The sequence below is a fragment of the Cyprinodon tularosa genome, unplaced genomic scaffold (assembly GCF_016077235.1).
Source record: "Cyprinodon tularosa strain WSP-4 unplaced genomic scaffold, ASM1607723v1 ctg40, whole genome shotgun sequence".
NCBI classification, from domain to species: domain Eukaryota; kingdom Metazoa; phylum Chordata; class Actinopteri; order Cyprinodontiformes; family Cyprinodontidae; genus Cyprinodon; species Cyprinodon tularosa.
The window spans coordinates 2870545-2887530 of record NW_024039119.1 but is presented as its reverse complement, the minus strand read 5'-3'; the positions used below and the strand labels follow the sequence as shown (position 1 = coordinate 2887530).

At 37.9% G+C, this 16986-nt stretch overlaps 1 protein-coding gene across 1 annotated transcript in view; it reads right to left on the bottom strand.

Moving 5' to 3' along the window:
- Positions 1–1477: 1477 nt before the first annotated feature.
- mapkapk2a (MAPK activated protein kinase 2a) overlaps positions 1478–16986 on the bottom strand; it is a 63853-nt gene continuing 48344 nt past the window's right edge. Inside the window, exons 3-10 of the mRNA XM_038298097.1 lie at positions 14056–14120; positions 13865–13944; positions 13648–13774; positions 12323–12398; positions 12108–12232; positions 8104–8189; positions 6366–6446; positions 1478–3026 (exon numbers count right to left, since the gene is read on the bottom strand). Coding sequence (XP_038154025.1) covers positions 2895–3026; positions 6366–6446; positions 8104–8189; positions 12108–12232; positions 12323–12398; positions 13648–13774; positions 13865–13944; positions 14056–14120 — 772 coding nt within the window. The 3' untranslated portion in view covers positions 1478–2894. The remainder of the gene's footprint in view (positions 3027–6365; positions 6447–8103; positions 8190–12107; positions 12233–12322; positions 12399–13647; positions 13775–13864; positions 13945–14055; positions 14121–16986) is intronic.

Sequence of the window (16986 nt, the reverse complement as noted above, 5' to 3'; positions counted from 1 at the left end):
AGCAAAGGACGACAGAACCGGTTCCAACCGGAGTCGGCCACGCAGAGAACTAAGGCCTCAGTTCATGGGTCGTGCGCGGTAATCACTGCGCAGACGATGCGCGCCCCAAACTAGACACATATGTTGGAGTTAATGTCCATACAGAGGAAAGTTCGCCCCCAGAAGGGAAGAAAAGGTGATCTTTAAAGGAAAAGTTTGGTCACATTCAGAATACAAATTTCTGAAAGTACATTAAGTATGAAATTATTACATACGTTTCGATAAATAAGGGTTTTTAATTAAGAGTAATTTTCATCTGAATGTGCTTTACTGGAGGCATCCATGTTTGTCAAAGAACACTACTGCCACCTACTGGTTTGTGACGTCACGGTGCGGTATCGGCTGTTGATCAAGTCCCAGTGCTGTATCTGGTGTTTGTCACAACGCGCTATTATCCAAGTCATTTTGAAAATATTCTCCTTCGATGGCAAATCCTTCCTCTTCAAGTTGGCAATCCAACGACGAACCCATCCGTGGAGGATCAGGAATCAGAAAGGTGAAATAACTCCCCCCCCCCCCCCTCTTTTACCCAATGTATTCCAACATCCAGCTGCCATGCGCGTGGGCATTGTCAGTTTCACTATAGCTCTGGTGAATTTCAATGGTGAAGTCCTCTGGAAATCTTCAATAATTGTTGTTGATTGCAGATGTGTCTAGTAGCTCCCAATGATTTAGCTTGTAAAGCGGGGAGAATGGTGCTAGGCTTACCGCACCGTGACGTCACTGCTGGAAGATTTCAGGAGGGAGGGGTTACTATATTTGAGCAAAAAAGGCCGCTCCCAGACTCAGTGATCGCGGACGAAAACTGTATTTTTTTACCGAATAATGCTAAATTCATTAAATCACCGCAAACATATTAGCATTAGGTGTAAATAACGATCCATTGATTTTGCCTTGCTGACCGGACTTTTCCTTTAACATGCATTTAATAACAGCCTGATTGAAATATTAAAAACTGAAATTTGCACACACAAAAAAAAACAAAAAACAGGTAGAATAAAATTAGTAAAGATAAAATATGAAAAATAAATTGGAAAAAAAAAATCTGCTCAAAGAGCAAAATAACTCCCAAAATGTTTGTTTTTTTAAATTAAAATGTTTTTTCTGGATTACATTTTTTTTTACAAAACACCTTCTCTACTTACAACAATAATGCAATAAAATTCACTCCATAGACCTCATTAATAATCGGTGCAGCCATTTAAGGGCTTCACTCCTGACTTCAGGATATTATCAATAAATTAAAAAAATTATTCAAGTAAGTAATTGTGACAGAAATTATATAAACTAAGGCAAACTAATAATTTTGCTCGTCAACAATTGCAAAACAATAATCATAAAAATAAAACCTAGACTTCTTTTAAAAGTTCATGACTCTGCACCGTGAGCCATGTACAGAAAGTCGCTTCACAAACCAAACAGAGAGTAAAGAAACAGGTTGTTTTACATGAGGTTTTTTAATCCAAAGCTGAAGCAGACAAAAAGTATGACAGGTGGAGCTGAACAGACTCTAAGACGAGCCTAAAGACAGACACATCTGTGCTTCACTACAAAAATGTGATGCTGAGGGGTCAAAACAAAAACCCGACCCAAAGCACTCTCACTGTGAGCGATTCATCCGTGTGGTTCAAATACTAAGGTGGGTGTGATTTTACATAGTAACAAAAACAAAAACCCAAATGATAAAATTATTGATAACTTTCTATGATCCCAAGTGAGTTAGGAAGTGTCCTGGCAGATTTACAACCAATCAGTGATGGAGGGAGCAGTGTGGTAACCTGCTAGAGGGTCCTCACTCAGGAAGAAGGCAGGAGGAATAAGTTTAAACACCCGCCCTCCTATTCCTTATATAAACCCCCTTATTGATGCATGACATCTTCCCAACACATTTGAAATCAACACTATCCCAAACTGACAGACATCTGCATAGCATTGACCTGAAAAACTATCTGCCGATATTTCCCAATCAGAGGGGTAAAATTGGTAAAAGCTTAAACGACCAAAACAAATAAAAAAAAAAGCCAAAAAGGGGTTAAAAGCTATTTGCAATAATAAGTAATACTCAGTAAGGCCTAGGCTATAACTGTCTTAGAAATATATGAAAAAATACAGTATCGTTTGCCTCCTCTCCGGTGAGCTACATGGAAAAGAAAAACGTTCTGTCTGACCGGCACCTATTTAGCTAGGAGAGAAGGAATACGACTGAGGTGCTCGGTCAGTGGCGCAGTTCCCTTGTTTGAGTGCATAGGCCTCAGTTTAACATTCATAAAGACAAACTGAACCAGACAGACACTTCCTGTCAGAATATAGCCAACTCCCACAGGCTGGGAAGGCAACTTTTACATTCCTCGTCAGTTCAAAATACATCTGCTAACTTTGCATGTATACGGAAAGAAACCTTTGCTTATTTCCATTTTTTTGGGAATTAGCCACAAGATAAAACATTTACGGATAAGGGGGTAAAATTTAACTACAGCTAACACTAAGGCTCCATGTTTTATTCCAACATTGGAAGCCCCTCTGAGTATGCAACCTGATATTGTGAAAAGAGAAGAGAGAGAGAGAAGGATCCCAAACACCACTTCCTGTCTCCTTCTCCTGTTCCTCTGCATTTCATAATATTTATCCGGAGTAAAAACGTCTACCTGCTCATCACCCTGCAGGGAGCAGCGTGGCGAGCTTGTTAAAATAGCCGAGTAACAAAAAAGAAAAAAAAAAAAAAACACATAGAAAACTTCAGAATTTGCTAGGAAAAATAAGACACTGAGAAAATCCATGCAGTGCGACTCGTGTCGACAATTATTGCTTTCTCCTCTCAACCTGGTGTTTAATGTGTGCATGCAGGCCCCACGCTCTCAGTGGGCAGCGGTTGTTGAGGCTTTCTTCCTCCTTTTCTTTAGCAGTGGATTGTTTGAGTCTTCGATGGTCTTGATTTTGATTTGCTCGTAGTCGACCCTCATCGTTGCCAAGGCACTGGTCATTTCCTCCTGAGAAAGAGAGCAGCAGGAGACGTCAGGCTGATTGGTTTAAATGCCAAAGTTGGGTGTTTTATACCATCATAGGCTCAATTTATTGTAGTTAAGCTTTAGAAGCACTGCAGTTTAACCTGTTTCATTGATAATAATAATACCTGTTTGACCTTAAAGCTGTGAGAATATGGATGAAGAATTAACATTGTCTTCAGACTTTAAGCTGAGGAGGAATGATGAGCTTTCTAGTACATCCTAGACCTCAGATCCTCCTTACTGACCTCCTGCTTACTATATGTGCCAGCAGTTGCGCAACTACATATTTTTGAGGTAGATGCTAACACATCTTCGGCACCCCCCTAAAGAAAATAGTTGTTTTAATGGTTATAAAGTCAGATATGTGGCGTAATGTTTGATTTATCTAAAGGTTTTTATCTGTTACTGTGTAAATCGGTTTGGCTGAAATTTAAGAACAGATTCTAGTATATCTGCAGTGCGGGGACTATAAATCTGATAGGAGTTTAATTATTTAAATGCTATTTAAAAATTTGCTTAACTAAGTTTTTTGTTGTTGATTATAACATATTTTGCAGATATATTTTTAATACATAAATTGCTTAGATTTACTTAAATCTTATATCTCTTTATGGTCACACAAATTTGTACCTTTGAAAAATGTATAAGAATAACATAATAGTGAAGAGTTAAAATATAAAGAATAAAATACTGTACTGTAAAGTGTTTTAATAATATCAAACTGTCCACCTGGATAATAAATAACCAATATCCAGCTATGGACATTTTTACAGTAATGGATATTTGAAAATAGCAGCAACATCAGAGATGTGCAGAATGACAGCAGCAGGTTATTTAACTGACTTAAGTTTCTATCATTACATTTGATTTTATTTGTTCCTGCTCCCGGTGGTTGGAACCTTTTTTCCACTCTGGTTTCTCAGGAGTGTAGTCTTTGTTCACTTTCCAATAAAAAAAAAAAAGAAACAGGCCGTTGCTCAATATGTGTACTTGTGCGTTCTCATGTGCTCGTGAAACGTCATCAGCCTTAGCCCTCGTACTGTTCCAATTCACAAGAACAGCAGTGTCACTACCCGAACCATCCCGGAAGCACGATCCAGATATACATCTGGGTCGGCCTCGATATTATTTTGTTAAAAATACCTAAATGACAAAATATGGTAAACATACTAAAATATATTGTGTTTAAGGTTAATCACGCAATTCCTAACAAAAAAAGATGCCTTAAAATCCTTTCTGCAGGACGGATCGTGCTTCCAGGACGGATCGGGTAGTGGCTGTGACAAGCAGACCGAGAACAGACAAACTCCCTGGATGTTGTTCTCGCCCCTCCCTCTTTACCCAGCGTGCATTCGAGCAGACTTGTCCGTTCTTGAGATTGACAGCTGTCCCAGCATGCACTGCAGCAGCAGCAGCTTTCAATGGAGCGCTCACAGAGCTCAGAGTATTAACTTAAAGTTCTCTTTTATGTTGCTGTTGTTCAATAAAAGTACGTTTTAACATCATTTGAGACGAGAATATTATACTTTAAAGCGTCTCTACATGGTCCCTACGATTTAATGCGTAATTTAAAAAAAAATTCCGAAGTTGAGAGGACAGCGGCAACCAGCGCTACTCTCCATAGTGCTTGCAGGATGCTTCTGAGGTCATCTGTAGTTCAGGAGTGGAATTAGTTCTAGCCAACTTCCTAGAATCGTCATTCTTGAAGCTCCCACTCTAATGAATCATTCCCTGAAAGTTTCTAAGCCACGGCTATCAGTATTAGTTGTGTAACTTATTCACAGTAACCTTTTGTAGCTCACCCCTCCTTTTGTCAGTAACCGTCTGCTTTACTAACTAATCCACGGTTTATACACGAATTATTAACTCTGATTTAATGCTTTTTAATGCTCTTGGAAATAATTTTAATGCCATCAACCCATGAGTCGAGTGTATATATAAACACATACATACATATATACATATATATACATATATGCATAGATACACACATATATACAGGTGGTTTTATATACATATATATATAACTGTGGAGGGGTGAGAAAACATATATATATATATATATATAACCACGCAGAACCAGTTATATCTGATGAAACTGTTTTTATAAACTTTTTTTTTTTTTTTTTATAAATAATTTTAATGCCACGACAATCACACTTAATTAACCTTAATGCCAGTTAAGGCATCGATTACAAAAATAATTTAATGACTGCGGAAACCCTGTAATCAGCAGCCCTCCACATGTTTGCACAGACTATTACCATAGTCTAGTACCAAACCTTTGTCTTCTTTAAATTCTTTTCATCCGATTACCTGTATTTTAGAGGTTTTATTATATTAAAGTAATGTCCCCCTATGACATACAAGCCTAGTATTAAATTTCAGTTTTGATCTGGTGATTTTATAGCACACCTATCATTGGCTAAAACTGGATTACAGGACATTCAAGGCAAACTAAAGTCTTAGATGAGACCCGAGCCTCAGTTTAGCGCGTAACGTCGTACAATCAGATAGGAAGCAGCAGCAACGACTGCAATCCGTTTCTATTATTGATGTTTTATTATGAACATTACAATAAAAACTCTTCGTTTGCAAGTAAAATCCCTTATTTGATGGAACTTTTTTAAGTTTGAGGCCAAGTTGAGAGAAAAAGTAAGTAATACTTGTTGTCTTTTGTAAATGCTGTAGATTATTTGATTACTGTTTGGAGCACAAATCAAAAGCGAAACTAAATGTGATGGATTGGTATGAGATAATGTGACCTAAATAATATTTGATCTGTTTAACAGATTATTTCGACATCAGCGTAACCGATCAGCGGTATGTGCTGCCCATTTTTTAGGTCAACCATTAAAGCTGAATTGTTTTTGTTTTTTCCTCCATTTAACTGATAAAAATTAACAGTGATAAAAGTAACACAAGTCACAATTTAAACAAATAAAAGAAGCATTTATAAAACAAATCATTAACAATGAGAAGCAAACAGGGGAAAAGTAATTTATGCCTTAATGTTATCTCCAGGCTGCTGAACGCAACTGAATCGATGATTGCGTGCACGTAACGAATGATACGATCCAAGCAAAAGATAACCTCGGCACAAAATACATAAGCTGATGTACCAGTTCAAGCGAAAAAATGCCGCTTACTTCAAGGGCGATAAAATCACAGTTGCTAAACATGCTAAAGTTGAGACCTGCCACCCCCTCATTTTGGTCGGCTGTATTTTTGAATATCTTTGATATGGATAATGCGTCTAAGCAGCAAATTGGACTCTTAACACAACTGATTTCAGATCATTAAAACAAGAGTGATTCTCACCTTGACTTCCTCCCATGCATCCCTCTCTTCCTTTAGAACCCTGCTGGTGTGAAGTGGGGTCTGGGGAACCTCCATTGATTGCTTTAGGACAGAAGAAACATCACCGCTAATGTTGGTTCAAAAACACAGATCAAAGGCTATGTTCACACTGCAGCCTGAAGTGACCCTAATCCAAATTATTTTTTGCCCATATTAGGGATGGGTGATAAGGCTAAGAAATATAATTTTCAATTTTTTTCAGTCATTTTGGACAGTTTTAATCACAGTATTAAAAAAAAAACTACCTATATATTCAGTACAAGCGCAAGGAAAAAAAGAGGTTCATTTGCTGAAATATGCAATTTATCGAACAGTCAATAACTTGTGTTGATCTTCTGGGAAGTAGGTGGTTTGTAAGCAGCAGCTTATGAGAGCCCAGTTCACATCGATATAATGCAGTTAAACACATGTACGGCTGAAGAGATCGACTGGACCAAAGGACTGTAGTAGATGCAAAAAATCAAAGCATAGTTCAACTTTTCACAGAGCGCTTTTCGTGTTTTGACTCTGCAGATCACACACTTTTAGCACGTGAAGGAAACCAGGCTTCTCTACGGTGTAAATGGGCACCATGTCCATCCCTATAGCAATTCCACCCTCTTGAAAAGACTGAGTTTTTAAAGTCGTGGGGACGCGGTTCCAACCGTCGCCGTTCCGAATTCTCCCCAGGGGGAGGGAATAAAGTGAATGTGATTGGTCGATTATCCAGGGGGCGGGATTGTTGTGGCGGAAGGTTTATAAGCATGTTTGATTGTGGTGTTTGTCTGAGACATCGTTGCTAACCAGTTAGCAACTTAGTGCTAGTAGGTTCCCAATGGGAAATTCCATTGGGACCAAGTAGCACTAAATTGGTGACTTAGAAACGACACTGTCAAGGAACGCTATGGACAGAGGAAACATGCAAGAGGAGGAGAGTTTAGTGTCAGAGGTCGTGGATGAGTCTCTTCCGTCATCCATTTTTTATTTAGAGGAGGAAAGCGGGGATGAAGATGTTGTGGAAGAGGACGCCAGGGCGGCAGAAGCTTGGTTTGGTGTAGAAGGCTTCCAGCCGTACATGTTTGAGCCCTTGCCTCGCAACGCTGTTAGCTCTACGCCTGCTGAAGACACAGACGTCCATCCCCATGAACACTGGGACGGAACTCAATGGGAAAGGAAATTATTCTGACTTCTTATTTCAACCGTTGGGTATATTAGCTGCGACACATGAATCAAGATGCTATGACCAAAAATATTTGATTGACAGATGATCGTTGATATATGATTGGCCAAATTTAGGTGTTCAGGCTGACTTATAACTAACTGGCCTGCAGAAAATAACGGGGAAAAAAACAGATTTTATAAACAAGATTTCTTTAAAAATAGAAATTTTATAACTTTTGGGACAATATCGTCTCATAAAGAGTACATTTATATACATGTTTAAGCCAGAATGATTTGACATCTAAATAAAACTTCCCTACGTCATTAAGTTTGGGAAAAATCGCTAGATGCCCTCGAGCATTTCCATCCGTGTTTACTTCTGTATAAATGCAGTTCACAGAAGGTCCCATACGTATATATTTGGAAATTTGAACGGCAACGCAAACAAAAAAAATTGGATTTAACAAAAAAATCGGAATTGAGCGTTAAGGCCTGCAGTGTGAACGCAGCCATAATAATCCTGAAACATCAACATGGGGGCTATATTTTGTCCACTTACATTGATCCATGGATGATTCATAAACTCTGTGATGGTCATCCTTTGGGTCGGTTCAGTCTTCAGGAGGGTCCGGATGAGCTGTTTAGCTGTAGACAGAAAACTTGCTTATATTAATGTTTGCAGTGGCACATTTTCAGCTCTTTCATGCAGCAATAGCCAAGGTATATTAAAAAGGTCATAGCTGGAACATTTTCATCAAAATAGTTCACTTTTCAAAATCAGTACATCCACTAAATGTCCAGAGTTTCAGAAATGATAACGGGTCAAAAAATAAATATTTACTGGCGCTTATGATCCTAATGTAGAAATTATAGAACCAAAAGAAATAGTAGGTTGTAGTTGAACCGGTCTGGTTCTGGTTAGCATTAGCGGATCTGGCAGCTAACAGAAAGGGACGAGACGGGCGAGCTCAAGTGCGCCATCCATTGGCCAGGAGGAGTAGATATCACTTAAATAGAGACACTGATAAACAGTCTGGCTGGAAATCAGCCCCTTCAGCAAAAGCATTGTACTGATCGCTTACAAAGCTGCGTCGGGATGGACACTGCCACTCCATAAAGACTGAAGATACAGGAGGAATTTTAATAGTGAGCTGCATCTTCCACAGCATGTCTGAAGTTTATTCTGGCTGGAGAGTAGAGTGAAGGTTCACCGATTGTCATTTGAGCTTCTAACCAAATGATTGCACTAGGAAAGGTAGGCAGTCTTGTAAATCCCAGAGATTAGGTAAAAATTTGGATCCTGAAGAAAAAAATGGATCCAATCCAACTTTATTTATAAAGTGCTGTAAGCCAAACAACATACCAACATTACACAGAATAAAAAGAAAACAAAAAAACGTACAAGCATTAAAGGGGAAATTCAAAATCTGAACTACAAAATCTATAATAAAATAAAAATAAAAGTTATGTAAAATAATGTATCACAGATTAAAATCAACATCTTATACAGTTTAGAAAGCCATGGCAAAGATATGAGCGATTAAAAATCAGATAAATTTAATTTGCAATGGAAGAGGTCATCCACACACCCTAGAACTGACGGGCCAATTACAACGCAAAGATTTGTTTTGAATTTCTGGATGCAAAGCAGGCGGGGGTTTTAAGAGCTGGAGACGACGAAGCTGTGCGACGCTGGAGAAAGCACAACAAGGAAGATGGCAACAACTATTGAACAGTTCTCGTTTGACTTTGCTTTGGAATCAGTTTTGGAAGGATTAGACTTAGGGTTTTCATTGAAACGTGAGCAGGAAGAGGCTGTTTGTTTACAATCCTCCATCTGCTTTCTGTCGCTTTTACTACGTCACAGTCAGTTGCGCTCATTGGTCAGAGCGTTGGCCAATAGGCACAGACATGGTTTGAAAGACATGTTGTTCTCATCAACAATCTTCCGATGTCTCATTCATCGGGGCCAGACTAAGGCTACGTTCACACTGCAGGCCTTGATGCTCAGTTCCGATTTTTTTGCGAAATTTTCAAATATTTTCAAATATATGCAACTTGTATGTGATCTCCTGTGTGAACTGCAGTCATACAACGCAAGTGTCCCGCATGCGGAGTAGAGGATGTAAAGACGTCACAGGCCAGCGTGCGCTTTTTTTCCGGAAGTAAACATGGATGGTAGTACCATCTAGCGATCTTTTCCAACCATAAAAACCCAATCTCTTCAATATGGTCAAACATAAATACTGCTCTCTGCATCATCATCCGCCATGGTTGTTGTTTGTCTTACCGCTTCTGCGTAGCAAGACGCATAATATTGACCTTTGTCGGGTATTAATGACGTTCAGGTTGGATGAATGCGATCTGGCCGTTCACACACAGGTCGCATTTGAAAAGATCAGATTCATATCGGATTCAGGACCACATAGCCAAGTGGCCTGGGTCGGATTGGGAATATCGGATCTGTGTTGTTCAGACTGTCATGAAAAGATCAGATCCAGGTCGCATATGGACAAAAAAATCGGATTTGGGTCACTTCAGGCTGCGGTGTAAACGTAGCTTAAATTACATATTTAATCTCACATTTAGTCTGGTTTATCAGGCTAGCCAACCAGTGTAATGAGGCTTAAATCAGGGTATTGTGCTCATATTTACGAGTGCCAGATAAAAGATGTGCTGCAGCATTTTGCACTCTCTGAAGTTGAGCAATTTTAGAGGCACTAACCCCTTAAATAAAGTGCATTACAGTAATCCAGCCGGGTAGTGATAAAGGCACGACTTACGGTCTCTAAAAGATAAATACAGTTGTTCTGCAAAAAGACGCTACAGCTAATTTATACACAATATTGGTTATTTTCAGTTCTAAAATATTCATAGAACTGCTTTACATAGACTGCCCTTCCTCTAACACAGCCTGCATCTATCTGCTCCGGTTGGTAGGCCTGGCAAACTGTCCAAGTTGATTTGATATAATTTTAACTAAAGAGAAATTCTGAATTAGTAAAAACAGGATTATTACTACATAAGGCAAGTTAAATTTAAGACTTTTTTTGTCCCTTGAAATAAAAGTTTAAGACCAACTTCACAATTAATCTGGTTGCGACAAATTTAACCTGACGCTTATTTTAACGCTCTGGCCCTGTAGAAATGTTTACAATTTTGAAAAACTTTCTATATAGGAAGAAAGCTAAAAACACACTAATAACAGATGTATTTTTAAAAACTGATGAATGAAATTCACAAACTTTGTTTTGATCCCTACTCAAAGTCCATAATAGCTCTGCTTTCATTGTAGGCTTATTAACCAAACATTATCCGGACATTTGGTGCTACTGGTGCATTTTTTGACGTCGGAGATGCTGTAGAGGCCTTACAGAGACAAGCGTGGAACAGAACTGAGAAATAGCTGCTGCTTTTCAGTAACTTCATTATGGCGCTTTGTTTTTCCACTCTTCACGTCTTACTCCACAGGTTTGATTCCCATCGTGTCGAGCTTGAATGAGTTCTTGCTCAAAATACGCCATTCCTCATATGCATTACCAGGTACTGTTGGGCTGGATAGCCCATTCTCATTGAATTTACACTTCCGCACGGCGCATCACTCCGAGGTCTATTTGCAACATTGTTTTATTGGTTCTGCTGTCAGGATGGAACTAATAATGGTTACAGCTAAGCCGTTCGGTAAATGTCTAAAAATTATCATGAGTTATTAAAATTTTTTATATGAATTACAAAAAAAAATCCTATTTATGACTTGGTTACAATTTTAAGACCTATGAAAGACTGATTTAAGACATTTTGATACCAATTAAGGCCTTATTTTTATATCGAGGAAGTCAATGTTTTTTTTTTTTTTTTTTTTACTTTAAGGATCTACAGGAATCCTGAAAAATCTGCAGCAGGACAAAAATTTACAACAACAAAAAAGCATCGACGGTAAAAACCTGGTTGCTGTTAATGCGCTTTTAGAGAGATGGTGCATTAATGGAATCAGAGCTATCTGCATGCGGTTTAGGAAGTAGGCTTTTTGCAGCGTTCTAGAGAGAAACCACAGGAGGATGAAATATATTATGTGGAACGCTGCGGGTGAAAAACAACACTTTGAAAAGGCTTCTTCAGTGGATTCTTCACAATGAAGAATCCACTGAAGAAGAATCCCCCAAAAAAACTAGAAAGCTGTACCTCACCTGATGACTTCAGTTTTCTTACCAAAACTAGCAAATTACTCATAAAATGAGAGCTAACTTTCAGCTCAGCAGCAGCAAAAATCGAGGCGAAACGCCTTGATCAGTTTCAATTTCTTGATCAGGCTTGAAATAGTTCTGCTGTCGTGTTTTATCTGAAGGTTTCACCTACCAGCGGGACTTTATGAAATAATTACGAAGGCATGAAATTCTACTTATGATAAAAAAATGTCACCTTCAGAAATTTTCACTGGAGCTTTAGGTGCATCATTTAAAACGATACAACTATATTGAATCACCTTTAGTACATGAATAGAAACTTGTGGCATAAAGAACCTTATTTTAGCCAATTTCTGTACAGGACCCTCTCAATTTTTACCTTCTTCAGACACCTCTGACCATTCAGGGTTGGGAAATTCATACTGCCCCATCCTTATCCTCTTCTTCATCCCAGGAGATATGGCTAGTCCATGGTTGGAATAGAAAGGAGGATACCCACACAACCTGTTGGATTAAAAAACAAAAACAAGTAAGATTAGCGAAACAGAATTATTTAAGCTGAAGAGATAAAAAGGAAAAGAATGAGAGACTTACAGAATATACATAATGACGCCCAAAGACCACATGTCGCATGACTTGTCATATTTCTCCGGGCCAAGAACCTCTGGAGCTACAAGCAGAATAAAGTTAAAACAAAGAAAATTCAATCAATATTGTATAAATGAGTCCATTCTTTTAGTAGCACGCATTAGAGAACGACTGATATGGGTTTTGTTTTTTTGACTTTTAACAGCACTTTATTTACACAATACAAACATATATACAATTGATGTAAAACAAGTGTTAGTTAAAATCACTATTATAGTAAAACAAGTGTCAGTTAAAAATCATTAAATGAGGAGCTTGTTAAAATGCAGTTCTCCATCATCTGACACAGTACATAAAATGTTTTTAAAACCCCACAACTGAATAAAATCCTCAATGTTCTGTGTGGCTCTGTGGAAGTGAAACTCCAGCCTGATCCTGACTTTAAGGTTGCACCTCCACAGAGCCACGGCGTCAAGGTGAGGTCTCTCCTGCAGTCTGTCTCTACGAGACAAATAAATAGCCAGATATTTTTGGGGCCGTTCTTATGCTACGTTCAGAACGCATTCGCTGGAAGCAGCCAAAAAGCTTCTGCCTCAAGAGCATCTTTGACACTTCTTAAGCGTGCGTTAATCAACGTTATTTTAAGCCTAAATAACATTGGTTGTTGAATGATGACTGACAGTTTGCTGCATGTCCCTCCCCCTTTCAGGTAGCCCTTTTCTTGTCACCCCAACTGTAGGAAAAACGAGCCACTAATGCCGTAAAAACCTTGTGGAAAAAATACATATTAAAAATAAAAACTGTATATTTTATATATATATATATATATATATACATACATACATACACACACACACACACACTCAGCTTTTGTATTTAGGAACAGCAAAGACCAAACTGTTTTTAAAGCATAATCAATTATTTGTGTGTATGTGGTTTTGGAAAATAAAAAAATTCTTCACAGTTTCAAATACACTTTTTTCAGTTTCAATACTTTTATAAGTGAAATCTTTCATTTCTAACTTAAAAAAAACAAACAGTTTTAAACCTTTGTTTTCTTTAGTTTCCAAATAATTTTCCATTTTGAAAATATTTATTTTGATTTGAAGCAAAATACCTTTTTGGACAGGTTTCATGGACTTAATTTAGCTCCATAGATTTGTCTGATGGGGATAATCACACCCAGCTATGGTGGGAACAATTAAACAATTAAAGCTATAGTGTCTGCACAGCAGCAGGATGTTTAAAATAGATATCCAGATTTCTGCATTAGTTCAGAAGCACTAGAAACACCGTTCTACTCTTTTTCTAACAGAAGAGCTGCCTCTTACCAACGTAGTATGGTGTGTAGCAGGGAGTATCTAAAGAGTTGTGTGAGGTCGTCTCCTTAGCAAAGCCGAAGTCTGTGAGTTTCAGGAGAGCCCCTGGCCTCTTCGACGAATACAGTAAATTCTCTGGCTGCAGGAAATAAACAGAAAACCAGCAAAAACACTTAAGAAAAGACACAATTCAAGACGGAAGAGTAAAATATCAACTTAAGTTACAAACCTTAACATCCCTGTGTGCAATATTGATTGCATGTAGGAACTGGATGGCCTCTCCTATGCTCTTCATGATATCAGAGGCCTCTATAATAAAGATATTAGGGAACAAATAAAATACTGCCGCAATATAAAGGGGCTTTCTTCTCGTTTGGTTTTCTGCCGTATGTAGAAATGGGTGTTTATGACATTATTTACCTTTCTCTGTAAAGGCCTGGTCTCCTCTGTCCTGGATTCGACTGAAAAGCTCACCGCCGTCCATACTGTAAAAGACCGAAGAAACAAGCATGAACACGCCTCAACAGAGAGATATAGTTTTAAGAAATGAAAAATAAAAGCAGGGTGAAATCGAAGGGATCTGGAAATAAATAATAATTAAATAAAGCATTTTAAATGCCACTATAATCACATTTAATGAATTCTAATGCAAATTAAGGCCCTAATTAAAAAAATATATAATTTAAATGACCCTGGAAAACCCTGTAATTAAAAACCAACAAAAAAAGAACCTACAGAAGTGAGTGATTTTGATCACACTTCAAGCAGAAGAGGATGTTAAAAAAAAAAAAAACTGCTCACGTTCCTTAAAAGAATTAAATGCTGAAAAGTAGAAAGCTCTGCTCTGTTGGATAAGTGAGGCAGGGCAAAAAAATAAATAAAAAAAATTGTCCAAATATGGTACTGCTCTTCTTTTAAGTACTTCACACAAGCCCTACTTTAACCCACCGGCTGTTTCCAAGAATAGACGTGGTGTTTTAGTCGAGACGACACCAACCAAGACCAAGGAGTACTGAGACAAAGACAGACCCAGCTCATTCTATGGTTTATCAGGTAACCAAAAAAAGATAAAACTAGTGTTTTAACTTATGGCCTAATTCTCATGTCAAAAATAACCTCAGAACTCTGAACATTCTCACTTTATTTGTTACATGAAAATATATATATAAAATGTGATAGATTTCCTGATAACAAATGTGACAACAGAGACACTTTTTTAACTGCACATCGACTTTATCAAGAGCTTCCCAGTCGTGTTTCATCAGAACGCTAAAGTCCGACAGACGCCTGAGCACAGGGGTTAATAAAAGTGTGGTTGTTGCCAGTAATAAGGGTGATTGAAGCAGCTCCCTTTTTCTCTGAATTATCAGCAAGTGTTTTTCTCCATTAAAGAGTGTGACATCTAGAAATGTACATCTAACTTCTCAGTAGGAAAGACATTTTATCGAAACCTAAAGGTGCGGTTTGGACTGTAATCCTCACTCTGACTGCTTCATGTAATATTTGCGTTGTTGTTCATAGGAGTCATGGTTTGTCCATAAAGTTTTTTAATCCAAAAACTAGCTTCTCCATAAATTCTGCAGCAGATTAGGACTTGAAAACCGTGTTCATTTTTGTGCCAAGTGTTTTTCTAGGCCTGAGCCCTCAGAGTCAGAGGTAAAGTTATCATATCCTGGTTTAAGCTGAAGCATTGATGGTTACAGGATGTTTCTTATGTTGGTAAGCCACCTTTTTTCACCCAAAAGTGACAGTTTGGGTCTGAGTTGCAAAACTTGATTAAGACGTGGCAACAGATAAGGATAAAAATTTAGCGTCTGGAATGTCCAAAAATCTCAATCCTTGGAGCCATTTTAAGATTTAAACCAAAGGCTGTCCTAGAAAAAACAACCAACCATGTAAGGCTAACCAGATCTGGTGAGAAGAGCGGTCAAATGTGGCTTGGTTCACCACACCAGATCCAATGAGGGCTAAGTCATTAGGCCTTAATAACATGAATGCATTATATCAGCCGTGTCGGAGAAGGGATCAGTCTAATGCTGCATTCAGAACAAACTTCCAGTTTACTTTCTCTCTACGGTGGATGCAGGTCGAGAGGACCTGTGCTTTAATACATTTATAAAACGGCTACAAAGTTAAAAGGGGAACGCCATTTTTTTTTACATTGGGCCCTTGATTTTACATTATTACATCATGTTCTACTCACCCATATTAGTTTTGTGTCATTTGGAGCTGTTCTGAAGATATTCCATTAGGTTATATCCAAGTAATGTCTTCCTATGGGCAACGACTTGAAGGCACAAACTAAACTGTTCATAATTTATTCTTTATGGTCCGCCAGCTATCTTCAGAACAGCTTCAAATGACACAAAACTCATATGGGTGAGTAGAACATGATGTAATAACATAAAATCAAGGGCCCAATGTAAAAAAAAAAACAGCGTTTCCCTTTAAAAAAGCTAAACTTTTACAGCTTGACACAGCATGTCAACCTAAGGGTTTATACAGGAATAATTAACTCTAATTTAATACTTCTTCATACATACATTCATACACACACACATATATAAAAAAGACGTCAAACGCGTTCATATTAACTGCCGACAGACTGCAACCATGTCCATTCCTCGTTTTTCCAGACACTCCGCTTTACGATCAACCGGAAGCAGTTCAGAGCAAATGTATTGCGATATGATATATCTTACGAAACTGTCATTTTAAATTGTAATTTTTATAACCGTATTTTCTTTTTTAAATAAATCATTTTAAATGCCACAATAGTCACATTTAATACCTTTTAATTCCAATTAAGGCCTTAATTTAAGAAATAATAATTTAATGACTTGTAATGACCACGGAGCCGATCAGAAAAGCTGATCCAGGAGTCGGCTGATCACTCCCCCTACAGAGCTGTCAGCATAAAACCTATAAATATTATCAAGATTATTATGTAAATAAAAAAGATGTAAACAAGCTAGCCTGAGTTTGCATCATAAGACAGGAGAATATTTTCCCGCTTTTTAAAAAATAAAAAGTGCACTGATGATTTAGACCTACATAATCTTAATATGTCAAAACTAGTCAGTGTTCATTTATTTTAATTCTGGTACTTGCAGTTTTTACGTTTTGAAAAAGAGCTTATAATCTCTACCAGCTAACACCCAAAGAAATCATCTGCTGCTCAGAACAGCTTCACACCATTTAAAAGCACAATCATAATGCTGCGAAACCTGGACGATGTCTGAAGATTCACTTTTCGCTTAAAAACATCTTAAAACACTTTTTAATGTGCATAAGTGTCCAAGATAAGGCGTTGCGCAGCTTTTTGCAGCTCAAAACACATTCAGTGTGAAC